The sequence below is a fragment of the Sciurus vulgaris genome (genome assembly GCF_902686455.1).
Source record: "Sciurus vulgaris genome assembly, chromosome: 17".
Classification (NCBI taxonomy): domain Eukaryota; kingdom Metazoa; phylum Chordata; class Mammalia; order Rodentia; family Sciuridae; genus Sciurus; species Sciurus vulgaris.
In genome coordinates, this window is record NC_136478.1 from 2,557,842 (window position 1) to 2,571,955 (window position 14,114).

The following is a 14,114-nucleotide window of genomic DNA, read 5'->3' on the forward strand; positions in this document are numbered from 1 at the left end:
AACGGCAGTCACCCCTTCATCCAGAACCACTGTAATGTCCATGTGTTCTTTTCAGACATCTGTTACCATACTTAGGCTTTTTTAGTATTACTTAAATCATTTTTGAACCAGTGGCCAAGATAACTATTCTTTATAACCTGAACCTTTTCCTTCTCAGTTTCTGGAATGCCGAAGGCAAATCCTCGCCGTCCACATGCACATGCAGGTGAGCCCCCCATCCTGGAGCCTGGCTGGGAGCGCAGGCTGGTGCTCTTGGCCAGGCCCCACATGCACGGCTCCCCGCTGGTGGAGATGCTCTCCAGTGTCCCTGGGAAGCTGCCTGTGCCTGTGCCTCCCTGTCCCGCCACCAACTGGCTGAGCCGAGCCTGATAAGGTCATCATCGCTAGGCCAGCGCACTCCCTGCCTCTGCCCCCTCCTCACCCCTAGGCCACATGGGGTTGGGAGCACCTCATGGCAGGGCTGGGTGTCCCTGTCTTTGTCATTTGGAGAAGGATTGGCTAAATGCAGTTCCAGATGTGTGACCTAGTGGAGAAGGGCCGCGTTGGCAGACTTGCAGGTCTTGCCGGTCCCAGCTGGCAGCCCCTGAGTCCGGGCAACAGCCTGCCTTCCCAGGCCCCAGAGAAACCCTGCCCACCTTCTGCAGCACTGTCCCCCAGGGTCTTTTGGTGCCATTGACTCTCTAGTTCAAAACGAGTGACCCTGCACACCTAACCCCATGCACTCACCTGCAGGTGGGACGCGGGGACAGTGGCAGTGACAAGATCGCCCACCAGAGCCCACCCCAGGCACATGGTGGAAGCGGGTTTGAAGAGGAAGGGGCGGGTGGAGCACTGCCTCACTGCAGCCGATCCTGCAGCCCAGCAGCAAGCAGCTCCCAGCACTGCAGGACCGGCCTGTTGATCTTAGGTGGCATGAAATGTGAGGTTTTCTCTTTTTGCCAAAGGAGCAAAAACAGATCAGTTCCCTTGGCCTCTTTCTGGAACATTTCCACCTGCCTGTGCCCCAGGTCCCTGGGAAGTGCCACGGCTGCTGGTGACTCTGCTTTCAAATTCCTCTTCTCATCCCCTGCTCAGCAGAAAGGAGTCCCGAGGTGTGCTGAGTCCACTTGCCTTTATCTGGATCCAGTGCAACCAGTGTTCCAAATAGAACAGATGCCCCCAAAACTTCAGGCCACTGATTTGGGGGCAGGGGTGTCTGTGGACACCTGTCTTCAAATTGACTCTTGCTTCGCAGATGAAGGCAGGAAGGAAAGGTGTGTGCAGCAGCTCTGCCCACTGCCCACCGCCCACCTGGCCAGTACAGTCTGAGCTCCATCCTCTGCACCAAGGACGCCAGCCCCTCCCCTGATCATAATAGCTCCAAATCGCCATGCTGTGCTCAGAGTGGGGGAGTCGTGAGACTCATCCCCAAAGTCCCTTGGCACTCCTGAAGAACCACCCTGAATCTGGCAGTAGTCTCGACATGCCGGCTTGCGTGAGCAGACCCAAGAAACCAGAAGTTCTTCCAAGTCCAGCCCTGTGCCAGGAGGAAACCCAGACCACCTCACAGAGGCCCAGGATGAGGCACTGAGCCAGCGCCACCACGAGGGGGCTCCAGCATGGAAGGGATCCAGGCCCTCCGGAGCCACCATGCTGGAGCCGGGCAGAACAGAGTGAACTGCTCCCATGGAGTGCCCCGGAGGGCAGCCCTGAGTGAGGGGTGGGTCTTACTGCCTAAGCCATCTGCCTCTCAGGAGTGCGTCAGCCTCCGCGCTCGGTGCTCTCTCTCTCGACATACGTGATACTAATACATAAATCATGAACATACTGTATTTTGAATATAGAACCGAAAGTTATACAGATATGTAAATGCACAGCGCAGTCCTCACAGTCACTCTTGAGAGAGACCCTCTTCCACGAATGAGGTAGCTGAGATAGGGGACGAGGAAGTGACTGGTCCCCAGTCCCTAGTGAGTGGGGCGTGAGGCCAGGAGCCCACTGCAACAGATCACTGAATTGCCTTTGTGCTGGATTGTCCCCACCTTGCCACCTATGGTAGAAAGAGGCAAAGCCAGGTAGGCTGTGCAGATTGATTCAGACTGGTCTGCTCCAGCTGATGTTTGCGGGGAGTCTGGGGCACCTGGTTGCTCACTGGATCAGGTCTGCCCTGCACCCTTTAGTTCTGATCTGCCATCACTAGGTCACCACCCCTGCTGCAGCCCAAAGGACCACGACGGGACCAGCCTTGCTCCTCGTGCTTGAAATAGCCTGGTATCCATGGCCCACGCAGACGAGGGGAGGTGCAGGGTTCTGCCAGCTTCGCCCTGTTCCTTGCTGGAGCTGAGGTCCAGAGGAGCTGCTCCTCACCGCCCCTCCCGCCATCCACACTGGTCCCTTGCCAATTGTAGTGGTCACCTGAGGCTTTTCTGGGGACTGCCTGGGCAATCTTTCAAACAAGCAGAGACTTTTAAATTGGGAACCACACTCCCGTCCCTCCCGCGGGGCAGAACTTCTTCCTGTGAATGGAAGCCTTTATTCTTGATGTCCATAAATCATGAAGGTTAAAATGGAGCTGACGTGTGACCCTGTAATGTGGACATCTTGCACTTTGGAGGTCTGGAGGCAGTAAAGGAGGCCCTAGGTGTGAGTCGTGAGCAAACTAAACGCCTCCCAGCTCGGGGAGCAACGTGCTCAGCCCTTGCCAGAACCCGGGAAGCTGCTATTGCACCTTCCCACTTCCCAGATAAGAAACGCATGGCCTCAAGAGGTTCTGTGGCTTCTCGGGTCCCACAGCAGAGCTGGCCAGGACCCTGGAGCCCCACCCCCTTGGGAGGGAGCAGGCTGTCCCCAGGGAAACACTGACCACAGCCAGGGCCTCAGGGCTACCTGGAAGACACAGCATTTAGTCAGAACAGAGACACCATTGAACACATGAAGAACAGGCTGCTGCCCCCTAGGCCAGGGCCCATAGTGTCCAGCCCGGGGCCTCCTGCGAAGTGCTCACTCCCCTGTGCCTGTTTCCTCATAGATGAACTCACCGGTGGCTCCTGATAGCTCTTCTCAACAGAAGAGGCCTGCGTGGGAGAGCCCGCGGGGTGGTCAGCCCTGGTCTCTGCCCTTAATGACCGCATGCATCGTTGACTTCTCCCAGGCTGCCAGCTCTCAGTGCACAGGCGAATGTCTCCTGGGGCCAACGCAGCTGCAGGGCGGGGGGCAGTTGAAGAGTCTCTTGCTTTTATTTTCATCTTTCTGGAGTTTTAAAAAAATGATCCCTGTTGTTTGCACACTTAAGAAAAGGCTGAGCTAGTTTGACCCCCTTCTGAGCAAAGCCAACTCCTCCTTATAAAAGGTCAAGGGGTCTAAAATGCCAAATGCAGAGTTATCTGTGCCTTCCACTCCACTCACCTTCTGGTGGAATTTCCTTGGGGACTTACTTTTAGATGCAGAGGGGACAGCAGGTGGCGCTGAGTCCTCATGAAGCAGCAGCTACATGCCGAGCTGGTCAGAGGCTCTCCTGGCAGATGGACCTGACTGCCTTCCTCTCCCTCCCAAGGGGGTCTCCTGGCCCTCAGCTCCCCCCAACCGGGTGGGCATTGCCTGGAGGAGCCCTGGGGAGTACCCTGGGACCTGCCGCCCTCCTGTCCCCACTGCCCAGGACGGCACCACCTTGCTGAGCCTCCCCTCACCTGCAGCTGCCCCCTTGCCCACTGTTCCACTCACAGTACCTGCTTTGTCTGGGCAGAGGTGGCCCAGCCCTCTGCTCACGCAGCTGGACCTGCCGAGGGGTCACAGCAGAGGGCCTGGTCGGCGGGGGTGCCTGCCTCACAGAAGAACCGTATGCTGGCCTGAGGCTTGCGTTGAAGGATTTGCCAAAAACACAGATGTTTTATCCTTTTCCAGGGACATGGGAGTATCTGGCCCACTTCCACAGTCGGGCACATGTGTGACGCCGTTCTTTGTAATAAGAAGCTCCCAGTGCTGTTCCCAGACAGAGCCCGCTGGCCAATGCAGTGCCTGCTGCTAACACGAAGCACAGAGAGGAGCCCACACCCAGCCAGCAGTCTGTCCACTCTGGACAGGCTTCCTCTGGACTTTGTCCCCAGGTTAACAGCCAGGTCATGGGACAGGGTTGGGGGGTGGTAGTCAACACAAGAGCTACCAGGCTGGGCTGGCTTTGGACCCAGGTGCCTGCCCCACCCAACACTAGGGACACCCAGGGTGGCCTGGCCTCCGTGATACCTTCTCTCAGGGTGTACATGTGACCAGGTATGCTGGTGCTGGAAACAGCTGGAGGGCAGCAGCAGATGGCCCCTTGTGGCCAGATGTTGGGTAGCACAAGGAACCCGTGTGCTCTGAAAGGGACGAGCACACTTGCCCACTCATAGTGCCTGAGCCTGCAGTCACGCACACACTGCCCTGGGTCCTTCCTTCATCCAGCCAGCAGGGTGACCGTGGGCACTGGTCTGTCAGGTCGTTCACCAGAGATTCTTTCCAAAGGAAGGCAGCCGCAGGCACTGGTGTCTGGGCGGCTCTGCCTCCGTCCTGTCCTGAGCTGCCGACATCTGTGGTCACTCTCCCCTGCCCAAGCCAAACACATGGAGAAGTGTAAGAGCAGAGGCTGGGGGTAGCTCAGGGCAGTGTGCACGCTAAGGGCGAGCGAGGCCCAGGGTGGAAGAGGAGAGGAGGAGGGCGGGGGAGGAGAGCCACCCTCCGGGCACTGCCCGCAGGAGAGGCCGGAGAAGGACAGGACGCCTAAGGCTGTGCTCAGAGCTCTGAGGTGTGACAGAGGCAGCAGAGCAGGGAGGAACCAGCACTGTCCCCCACCTGGCTTCCCCTCCACAGGACTGAGGGGCCAGGGAAGCAAAGGAAGCCGGGGGAGGGGTGGAAACGAATCAGCCCCAGCACCTGCAGGGACGCAAGTGTGGCAGTCGGTGGGAGCAGGGACGACCAGAGCAGGCTCCAGCCCTCCACAGGCCCCGCCCTGCTGCGCTCAAAGCAGGGCAGCTTCTGCCCGTTCTGCCCTGTCGCACCTGCCCATCGTGGCCGCCCCAGTGGAGGCTGGACTGTGGACTGCAGGTCGACATTCCTCCTTGTTCACTGGATTGGGTGGCTGGAGGAGGATGGATGACCAGGAGCCACGCGGCATAATGGTGAGGGACGTGGGTTTGGGGCCCAAGGTCCTGGGTCTGAATCCGAGCTCTCCATCTCGCCTGTGCTGTGTCTGCAGCAAGTCCCCCGCTCCAGCTCAGTTTCTGCGCAGTTTCCGCTCCTTGAAGAGGAGCCATGGGAAGCCCACCGGGGGCTGAGGCGGTGCAGGGGGCATGCCTGCAGCTGCCTGGCTCTGCGCACACAGCTCGCATCGTAGAGCTTTGCCATCAGGCCTGCTTGCTGGGTCCCAGGTTCTTCCCACCAACCATTGTTCTCGCCACTGGATCCCAGCGCTGGGCAGGCAGGAGAGGGCAGCAGAGGCCAGGCAGAGCTGAGCCGCATCACCAAGACTTTCTCAGGGCCCAGAGAGGTCTTTAAACTTAGCACTCAGCAGGACCGCCTGGCAAGCTGCGGAAGCCTTGGATTCCTGGGCCCCAGCTCCAAAGGTCAAGGCGGTGTGAGCAGACAGCTGGGCACCTCTGACTCGGGCAGTTCTTGGGAATCAACTTTAGAGGGGAGGCCACTGGGCAGGGCCCTGCCACCTCTCTTCCCCCTGTGGCCTGCCCCCAGGCTCCATGAGTGTAGGAGATTCTGGTGGTGGGCCTACACAGTAGCCCCGGGCCCAAACCGTTGATAAACTCCCACAACCTGAGCCACATGTGGTGTCTTCCTTTCCCCCAGGGAGGGAATGTCTGTCCAGGTAAGCCGAGGAAGATGGGCGATCAGCTCTTTCCAAAGGGTCCCTTCTAGAACATGGATTAATGGGCTTTTTGTGGCCACCCCCTGCCAAAGAGCACACATCGCCAGAGCTCTAGAATGGGAGGGGTCTGGTGGCCGTTCCCATCAGGTGCTAGGGAACTAGGTGTCCCTGGATGGTTTCTTTAACAATCACCCCCCAGGCCACCAGGACAGTATTATCGGAGGGGGTGACCAAGACTCAGAGGTGACTTGGCTTGTTCAAGGCAGGTGGCAGCAGGGCAGGGATCCAGCTCTATCTTCTGCCTCTCCTTCCCTCCCAGGAAAGCTACGTTTTTCTCACACCACTAACCCTGCCCTACCCTGGACCTTCCAGCCCCACACAGGAAAGAAAATGGTGGGAGCCATGCACCTAGGAGAGCCAGGCCTGGTCACCAGAGGTCCTCGCAGGGGACCTTCCCTGCTGGCCACTCAGCTTGAGGACGGGGCCCTGGGCACCAACTCCAGGAGTGAAGTCCGGTCAGGCCCCCAGTTCCTCCCACCTGGGGCTTGGGGAGCCCACCTGCAGCAAAGGGTCCCTTGGCAGGGTCAGTCCCTGGGCCTCAGCAGCACCAGGGCGTCAGCCCCGCCAGAAGCATGGCGCCCAGGAATGTGCAATCCCCTAACTGAAGCCGGGAACTCGCGTCCTTCCCCTCCTCCCAGCCTTTACTATGGGGGTTAGCGGCACCCTGACTGCGTTGCTTTAGGACGAACCCCCTAAACTGTGCGTGGAGACCCGAAGGATTCTGCGGCGGATGCCCCATGGTGCTAGCGGATAACCGCTGAGGTACTCAGTCGATCTCATTTTGCCCCAGACGGGCGCTTTGGCGTTACAAGTTTGTCATTAGCGCGCGGGGGACGGCTGGTGCGCTGACACATGGCGGTGGGACCTTCACCCTGGGGTCCCGATCGCGCCCAGGCCGAAACCAGCCCTGAGGAAGGCAGTCCAACCAAGTGCGGTCTGGGTCCAACGGAAGCGGCCGAAATCTCCGGCGCGGGTGTAGCGGCTGTCCTGCCTCCAGACTTGCCTGCTCTCCTCGCGGGAAGGCTGGACCTCGCCTCTCGTCCTCCCGCGGCTGGCCAGACCCCTGTCCCCAGGGACCAGGGCCATTTCCCTACATCGCCCCGCCGGTGCCTCCTACCCGGCCGGCCCTAGACATGGGCGAGCGGGGAGAGTCTGCTGTGAGGACCGCACTGCCCGGGACGAACAGGAAGCCGGGCTCGCGGCCTCCGGGACCCTGGTCCAGCGGCGTCACGCACAACGCAGGCGCTCGGAGGCCTGTGGCCGCCAGGGCTCGGAGCTGGCGGTGCCGGGCCGGAGCCCCTGCAGCAGGAGCCTGGGACGCGCGGCGCGCCGGCTTGGGTTTCCCCTAATGAGCCCCATTTCCCCAGCCTCCGTCCTAACTGGGGCGCAGTCTCTGGCCGCGGGCGGAGGGGGCCCGGCCCGACGGCGGAGGCGGGCTGGACGGAGGGCAGGCTCCGCGCTGGGAGGCCCGGGCTTTCCTCGGCTTGTTTCGCTGCGCGCTCGGGGATGCGGAGGTGCCTCCCCGGGAGCACCCTGCCTTCTCCGCGGGCTGCGGGCTGCGATCGCCGGGAGCGCAGGGCCAGGCGCGTGCGGGCGACCGCGCGCTGTGCACAGCGCGCCCGGCCAGCCGCTTCCGCGGTCCGAGTCGCCGACCTTTATCTGTCCCCTTTATCTCGGTTTTATAGACAGCTGTTAGCTTGGGACATGAATTGCCCCGGCGAGTTTATTGATGATTTTGATGTAACAGAGCACCGGGGAAATTACCCCCACGTCCAAAATGTCAAATCTGAGAAGAAGCAGGTTCAGAGACTCGCGACCCCACGGCGCGGACACTGCGGTGGGTCAGGACCCGCGGCCGCACCAACAATGTGACTTACTGTTTGTGTTCCCAGGTAGCCAGGATGGAGGGGTGGTCTGCGGAAGACACGACTTAAGCCCCCACCCGGCGGGGGATGTGATTTAGGAGACGCGAGATGGCAAACCTGCAAGCCTAGCTACTCACAAGGCTGGGGCAGGGGGATGGCAAGTTCGAGGCCAGCCGGGGCCAGCTAGCAAGACCCTTCCTCAGAATTTTAGGGCTGAGGCTGTAGTTCGGTGGTAGAACGCTTACCCAGCTCGCACAAAATCTCGGATTCAATCCTCGTACAAAACAAAACAAAAACTCAGAAAAACAAAAAAAAAATCATACATTTGTATGTATAACGTATGTACGTGCATATACGTGCGCGCGCACACACACACACACACACACACACACACACACACACACACACACCACACGGAAGGAAATGTGCCTGAGCCTTGGCCTCCCGGCACGGGTCCCCTTCTCTGTAAAATTTGAACATTTTCAATTGGGGAAAACCAAGTATCGACACCAAAAAAACAAAACAAAACAAGACAAAAACCAAAATAAACTTCTGAGTTGTTTTATGATTTATAACATCTAGAATACAGGACCAGTAAAATCTGAAGTTCAAAGTAAAACTCTCGCTGGTCCTGGAGTAGCCACCGAAAAATAATATAGACACACACACACACACACACACACACACACACACACACACACATATATAATTTGTGTGTATAACACACATAAGTGTATTATTCCTGAGGGGGGAGGACTATGATTTTTCTTTAAATGTTTAATTATTTCTTTAAAACGAGAAATGACATTTAGAGGGGCAGAGGGCTCTTCTTTAAAAACAGAAGCCAAGAAAAATAGTCACCCTCGTTCACATTTTACTGCAATGTGAAAGTAAGCGAGGACTGGTGAAAAGAAAGAAAAAGGAAAAGAAAAAAAGAAAAACAAAAGGAAAAAAGTATTCTGAATTACCCAGATTTTAAATTTTGCAAGGTCTAGAGATCCAAAACCTTCCAACGTTTGGGACACGGAAGATATTCTGTAATCCCAATCCCAATAAAATATCCATGTGATTTTATTTCTAGTTGATACAATTTTAAAGGCCATATACAAATGTTATACATTTTTATTTTTGTTCTTTTTTTAGGAAAAAATACACAAAAGGCAAAAACATCCTCAAATTGTTGTTTTATACAGTGCAGAAGTAAATTTAAAATACGTGTCACATGCTGCAGACCAGCAGCCCAAATACTAAAAAGGGGGACAGTCCTTCATCTTATATATATTTATATAAAACATATGGAAATTTGTTTTTACATGGATCGGTCTTTGTTTCAAATTTACAATGGATATCTAAAAAAAAAAAATCTACACGGCAAATATTGCCAACAAAGTTACACCATTAATACTGATAAACGGAGGAGCCCGGCGGCGTGTGGAGTGCTGGGGCGAGAGAATAAATAAGAGCTTGAGCCTGGCTGGAGCTTCAAAGTGCCTTAACCTTTCTGCGTCACCGCAGTGCGGAGAGCGGCCGGCCTCCCTCCCAGGCCTCGGTCGCGGTGTTAACCTCGCTCTCGGACCAGAAAGTTTACAGTAGAGCTCGGGAGAGAGAAAATACCCACCGAAAAGGTAAAAATGAAATTCAAAATTAAAAAAAACGGCGAGAAGGAAGAGGTCGCGGAAGGGCCCGCAGAGGCCTGGCTGCCGCTGGCTTCTTGGCTCCTGTTTTCTCTTGAAGACGAACAGTGGCCTCGGCGACGCAAGGTACTGGCGCCGGGATCCACCTGCGGTCGCTGGAGGAGAGCGCGGGAGGCGTCCTGTCCCCTGCCTCCCCACGCCAGCGGCTCTGGAGGGAGACCTGCATTCCAAGACATTCTTTCAAAGAAGTTAAAAATAAAAAGATAAATACTCAACCAAAAAATAAAAGTATTTGATAATGCCTGGTCTCACGTCTGCCTTTCGCCTCCAAGTCCGCCCCGCGGGGCCCGGGCGGGGACCTCAGCAGAACTCTGGGTGTCGGGCGCCCTCGGCAGCGCAGCGCCTTCGCCGGACAGACCGCGCCCGGCCGGCCGCCGCCGCAGTCCCAGCAGGCCCGGGTCGCCTTCTAAACCCCGCCGAGAGCGAGGCCAGGAGCCGCTGACGGCGACGGCGGCAGGCGCCGGCCGGCGTTGGGGACTTCTTTCCAAATAATCCGGTTGGGGAGGGGCCAACCCCGTTTTTTCTGCCGAAGTTATACCTCGAGAATAAAGCAGTTCCTTGCGGTGGGCTCCGAGGTCCCTGGGCCCGCCAGCCCGGCCGGAGCGCCGGTGGGCCGCAGCCTCACATCACGCAGGGCTTGATGTCTTGGTAGGTGACCTGCTGGTGGTAGTAGGAGCCTCCGCTGGCTGAGTGCATGGACGAGGACGCCATGGCGTTGAAAGAGAAGACGAACTCCTTTCGGTCACACATGCTGGGCGACTGGGAATGATACCGCGGGATGCCTGCGAGGCCAGCCGAGACAGAAGGGTTGGGGACACACAAGAGTTAGCATTGGGACCACGGGGCTGTGCGAGGGGGCACGCGACTGCCCAGCCCGGCTCCAGGGCTGCCTTACCACCCGCCTCCGCTCCCTCCCTAACTCCCCAAGTTTTCCACCCATGGTGGGGCCGACCCAGGCAGGGTGGTAGGTTCTGGGTTGTGCACCCAGGGAACCATCCCAGAACAACACCCTGCTGCCCGTAGCTCCCACCACCAGGGCCTATCCAGCCTTGGGCACCCGGGTCCAGGCCAAGGGTTTCCCCGAAGCAGAACGGGAAGGGGTAAGGGAGGCAGCCTGTGCTGACGGAGGCCAGGCCAGCAGCCGGACCTCCTGCAGCCGCCACCTCCACCCGGGTGGAGCGAGAGGCCTGAGCTGCGGCAGGGCAAGCAGCGGGCTATCCGAAGGGGAGAAAAGTGGCTTCTCCGAGGAAAGATCCCTTGGAGAGCAGGCCCCCAGGGCAGCTGGTAGGAATTTTGAAACTGCCCAAGCAGGGTGACCCCCATAAAGAGGGCGTCCGCCAGCCTCCAGGCCCAACTCCTGCCTCTGGGAGGTGGCTGACAGCTGACCCCTGACAGGCCGCTGTGAGCTGCTCCCCACTCCTTCCAGAACTAGGCCCAGAAGAGGGTAGTTGAGGGTGGATGGCTCAGAGGGGGAGATTGTTCCGCATCTTCTTAAAGAGCTGTGTGTATCTAGGTGGGAGTCTGGGGACCTAAAAACCTGGATCCTGAGAAACAAAGAGCTGTGTAGCCGGCAGGTCTGACCCTCCCTGGGCCTGGCCACCACACTTCTGTCACACAAAATGCCCCTGGACTCACTGCCAAGCCTGGTTCCCTAAAGGCCGGGCTGAGCCCGTGAGCACCGAGCCCTGGCGGCTGTAGGCCTAACTTCCCTCTGCCCAGGCACACAGCCTGCTGGGGTGCCAGGAAACCAGGGTTCCCTGGTCAGGGCCGGGGGTCCTCACTCCATCCAGAGACCTTTCTGAGGAGAGAGAGGCCTTAAGGGACCCGAAAGGACTAAGAGTATGGGGGTCTGAGTCGTTTTGGTGACAGTGGGGCCTACCTTGTCCAGCTTGGGGCGGCCAATAGGGCAGTTAGAACAGAAAGAAAGAAATCAGACCGAAACGGAGGCCTCAAGCTGCATCCACCCCTCAAAGGGAGAGAGTGGGACCCCCGGGCACCCTGGGGAGTGGTCCCTCCTTCAGCAGGAAGAGAGGTCTCCCCACGGAGGTCCTGTACGGCACTCACAGACACACGCCCAGGGACAGTCCCGGATTCCCGCTCACCTTGCAGCTCGGCCGGGGCGTTGTGACTGTTCTGGTGCAGATATGGCTGGTCCAGGGAGTGCGTGGAGAGGCTGCCGGATAGCGGGGTGGCCGCGGGGTTGCAGGGGGACAAGGGCTGCTGCTTGATATAGGAGGCTCCGCTGTTGAGCGCCGCGGAGGCCGAGGGCGGCCAGGCAGCGGCAGAGCCCGAGTAGACGGCGTGGGGCTCCATGACCCCGCTGGCGGTGGCGGGCAACAGCGGGGAGGCCGGCACCGAGCTCTCGTGGTGCGGGTACTCCCCGGCGGCCGCGCCGCCACAGCTGCCCATGTACGAGTGGCCGCCGTTGGAGGGCAGGTGAGGCACTGAGTGGCTGGGCAGAGCCATGCCGTCCACGTTGCCCGGCAAGTGGCCGTTCATCATGCCCAGGCCGCCCTCCAGCGCCAGGCTGTTGGGCGGACAGGAGAGGCCGCCGGTGGAGCCCTGGAAGCCATAGGTGTCCGGGAGGTGGTTAAAGCCCAGCCCGTTCATCATGCTGTACATGGGCTTCAGCGCCTGGCACTTCCTTCGGAAGCCGCGCGGCCGCCGCCGAAAGGAGCCCTCCTCGAACATGAACTCGCTGGCGGGGTCGATGGTCCAGTAGTGGCCCTTGCCGGGCCGCCCGAGGCCCTTGGGCAGCTTGATGAAGCACTCGTTGAGCGAGAGGTTGTGGCGCACGGAGTTCTTCCAGCCCTGGTAGGAGCCGCGGAAGAAGGGGAAGCGGCTCTGCAGGAACTGGTAGATCTCGCTGAGCGTCAGGCGCTTGGTGGGCGAGCTCTGGATGGCCATGACGATGAGCGCGATGTACGAGTAGGGCGGCTTCTCCGGGCGCCGGATGCCGGCGTTCGTCTTCTTGGCTTTGGACGGGCCGGACGACGCGGGGTCCATGGCCGCGCCGCCGCCCGCGCCGCCGCCGCCGCCGCCGTGCGGTGGCTGCTGCTTCTCGGGCGCCGAAGACATCGGGTGGCTGCTGCCGCCGCCGCCGCTGCCGCCGCTGCTCTGCGCCGCCGAGGAGCCGGGAGGAGGAGGAGGAGGAGGAAGAGGAGGAGGGGGAGGAGGGCGGGGGGGAGGGGGCTGCGCGCGCGGGGCTGGCTGCACCTCTGCCGTCATCGGCGGCCACTTCTCCCGAGCGCGCCTGGCGCGCCCGCCCCCGCCCGCCCTCCCGGAGGAGCTGCTGGATCCGCCGCGGTTGGCTCAGAGCCCCTCTCCCTCGGCTCCCTCCTCCCCCACTCCTCTCTCCTCCCTCTTTCTCTCTCGCCCTCCCACAGGGGACGGAGCCGAGCGGAGGCCGAGGGCCGCCGGGCGGAGGCGGCGAGGAAGCTCCCCCCGGCTTTCGGGGGAGGCACCACCTCCAGGGCCTGCGGGCGTGCGCCCCGGCCGGGAGCGGCGCTCTGTCCCCGCCGCCCGCGGCGCTCGGCTCCACCGACTCCCTCCCAGGCCGCTTTCACTGCGTCTCCGCTCGGCGGTGTCACGCGGGCCGAGTAAGACCCCCAGGAGTCCCTCCCCTCGCTGCCTCCTCCGGCCCGGCGGCGGTGGGCGCTTAAAGGCCCCACCTCCACCGCCCGCAGCCGCCCGCGGAACCGCCCCGCCTCCACCAACCTGGCGAGCAAGTGTTACTGTGCCCTCCGCCCGCCGCTCGGCCCCGTTGCGGGCAGGCCCCCGCCTTCTAGGCTCGGGCGGCGCCGCGGGAAGCCAGCCCGGGGCCCCAGGCCTTCCCCGACCCGCACAGCCCGGGGGCAAATGGCAACTGCTGGAGCAGTAGAGGCCTCCGGGTCGCGACCATCGCGGGCAGAGCGGACTTGGCTCCGAGACCCCGCGGCGGGACGGCGTAAGTTCCCGCGAGGGACCGCCTACCTAACTCTCCCCGCCCCGGGAAGGACTGCGCCGCGCCCGGGAGTTTTCGGACTCGCCCAGCAGTGCGCGAGCGGGCGGCCAGCTGCCCCGGGCCGAGCGCGGGCGGAAAACGAAAGCTCAGGACTGGTCGAGGTCACTTTGTGTCCTGCGTCGCAGGCAGGCCGGACCTGGGCGAGTGCACAACCCCACAGGTTCCCAGAACAGCAGCCCGGCTCACTCATTTGTCTTGCACGCACACACGCGGGTGCTAGCGCCCACACAGCACACTCGTACGTGCACGCGGAGAGCCAGTAAATCACGCAGACGCAGACCCACATGCGCCGTGCGTGCCCACTTAAGCTCACAGCGCCGGACATGTGGACGCCCATTAATGCGCGCGCTCACGCACACCTAGTAGGCCGGTGGGAGCAGAAGTTCGCACTCTCACGCAAACGCACATCACGCTCTGATCCGAACTCACGGGTAGCCCAGTTCTCCCCCAACCGCCCAGCCAACGCACACACTGAAACTCCTCTTTGGCCCCGCGGTCCCGGAGTTCCCATTTTCCAAGCGCAGGTTTTGATTTCCCGAGAGATGGCAAAGGCCCTGGCAGGAAGTTTACACGGCTCAACGTAAACATGTTCGGGGATTCTTTAATAATAATAGAGAATTCCCCGTGCGCGCGGGGGGTGGGGGAGTTGGCCTAATGCCCCTGTG

General features: G+C 60.2%; 1 protein-coding gene across 1 annotated transcript; it reads right to left on the bottom strand.

Moving 5' to 3' along the window:
- Positions 1 to 8,856: 8,856 nt before the first annotated feature.
- Positions 8,857 to 12,808, bottom strand: FOXF1 (forkhead box F1). Its single transcript, XM_079119631.1, has 2 exons — positions 11,549 to 12,808; positions 8,857 to 10,228 (listed from the first exon to the last, which is right to left on the bottom strand). The coding sequence occupies exons 1-2, from the start codon at positions 12,672 to 12,674 to the stop codon at positions 10,068 to 10,070; spliced, it is 1,287 nt and encodes a 428-aa protein (XP_078975757.1). The 5' UTR covers positions 12,675 to 12,808; the 3' UTR covers positions 8,857 to 10,067.
- Between the last annotated feature and the right edge of the window lie 1,306 nt (positions 12,809 to 14,114).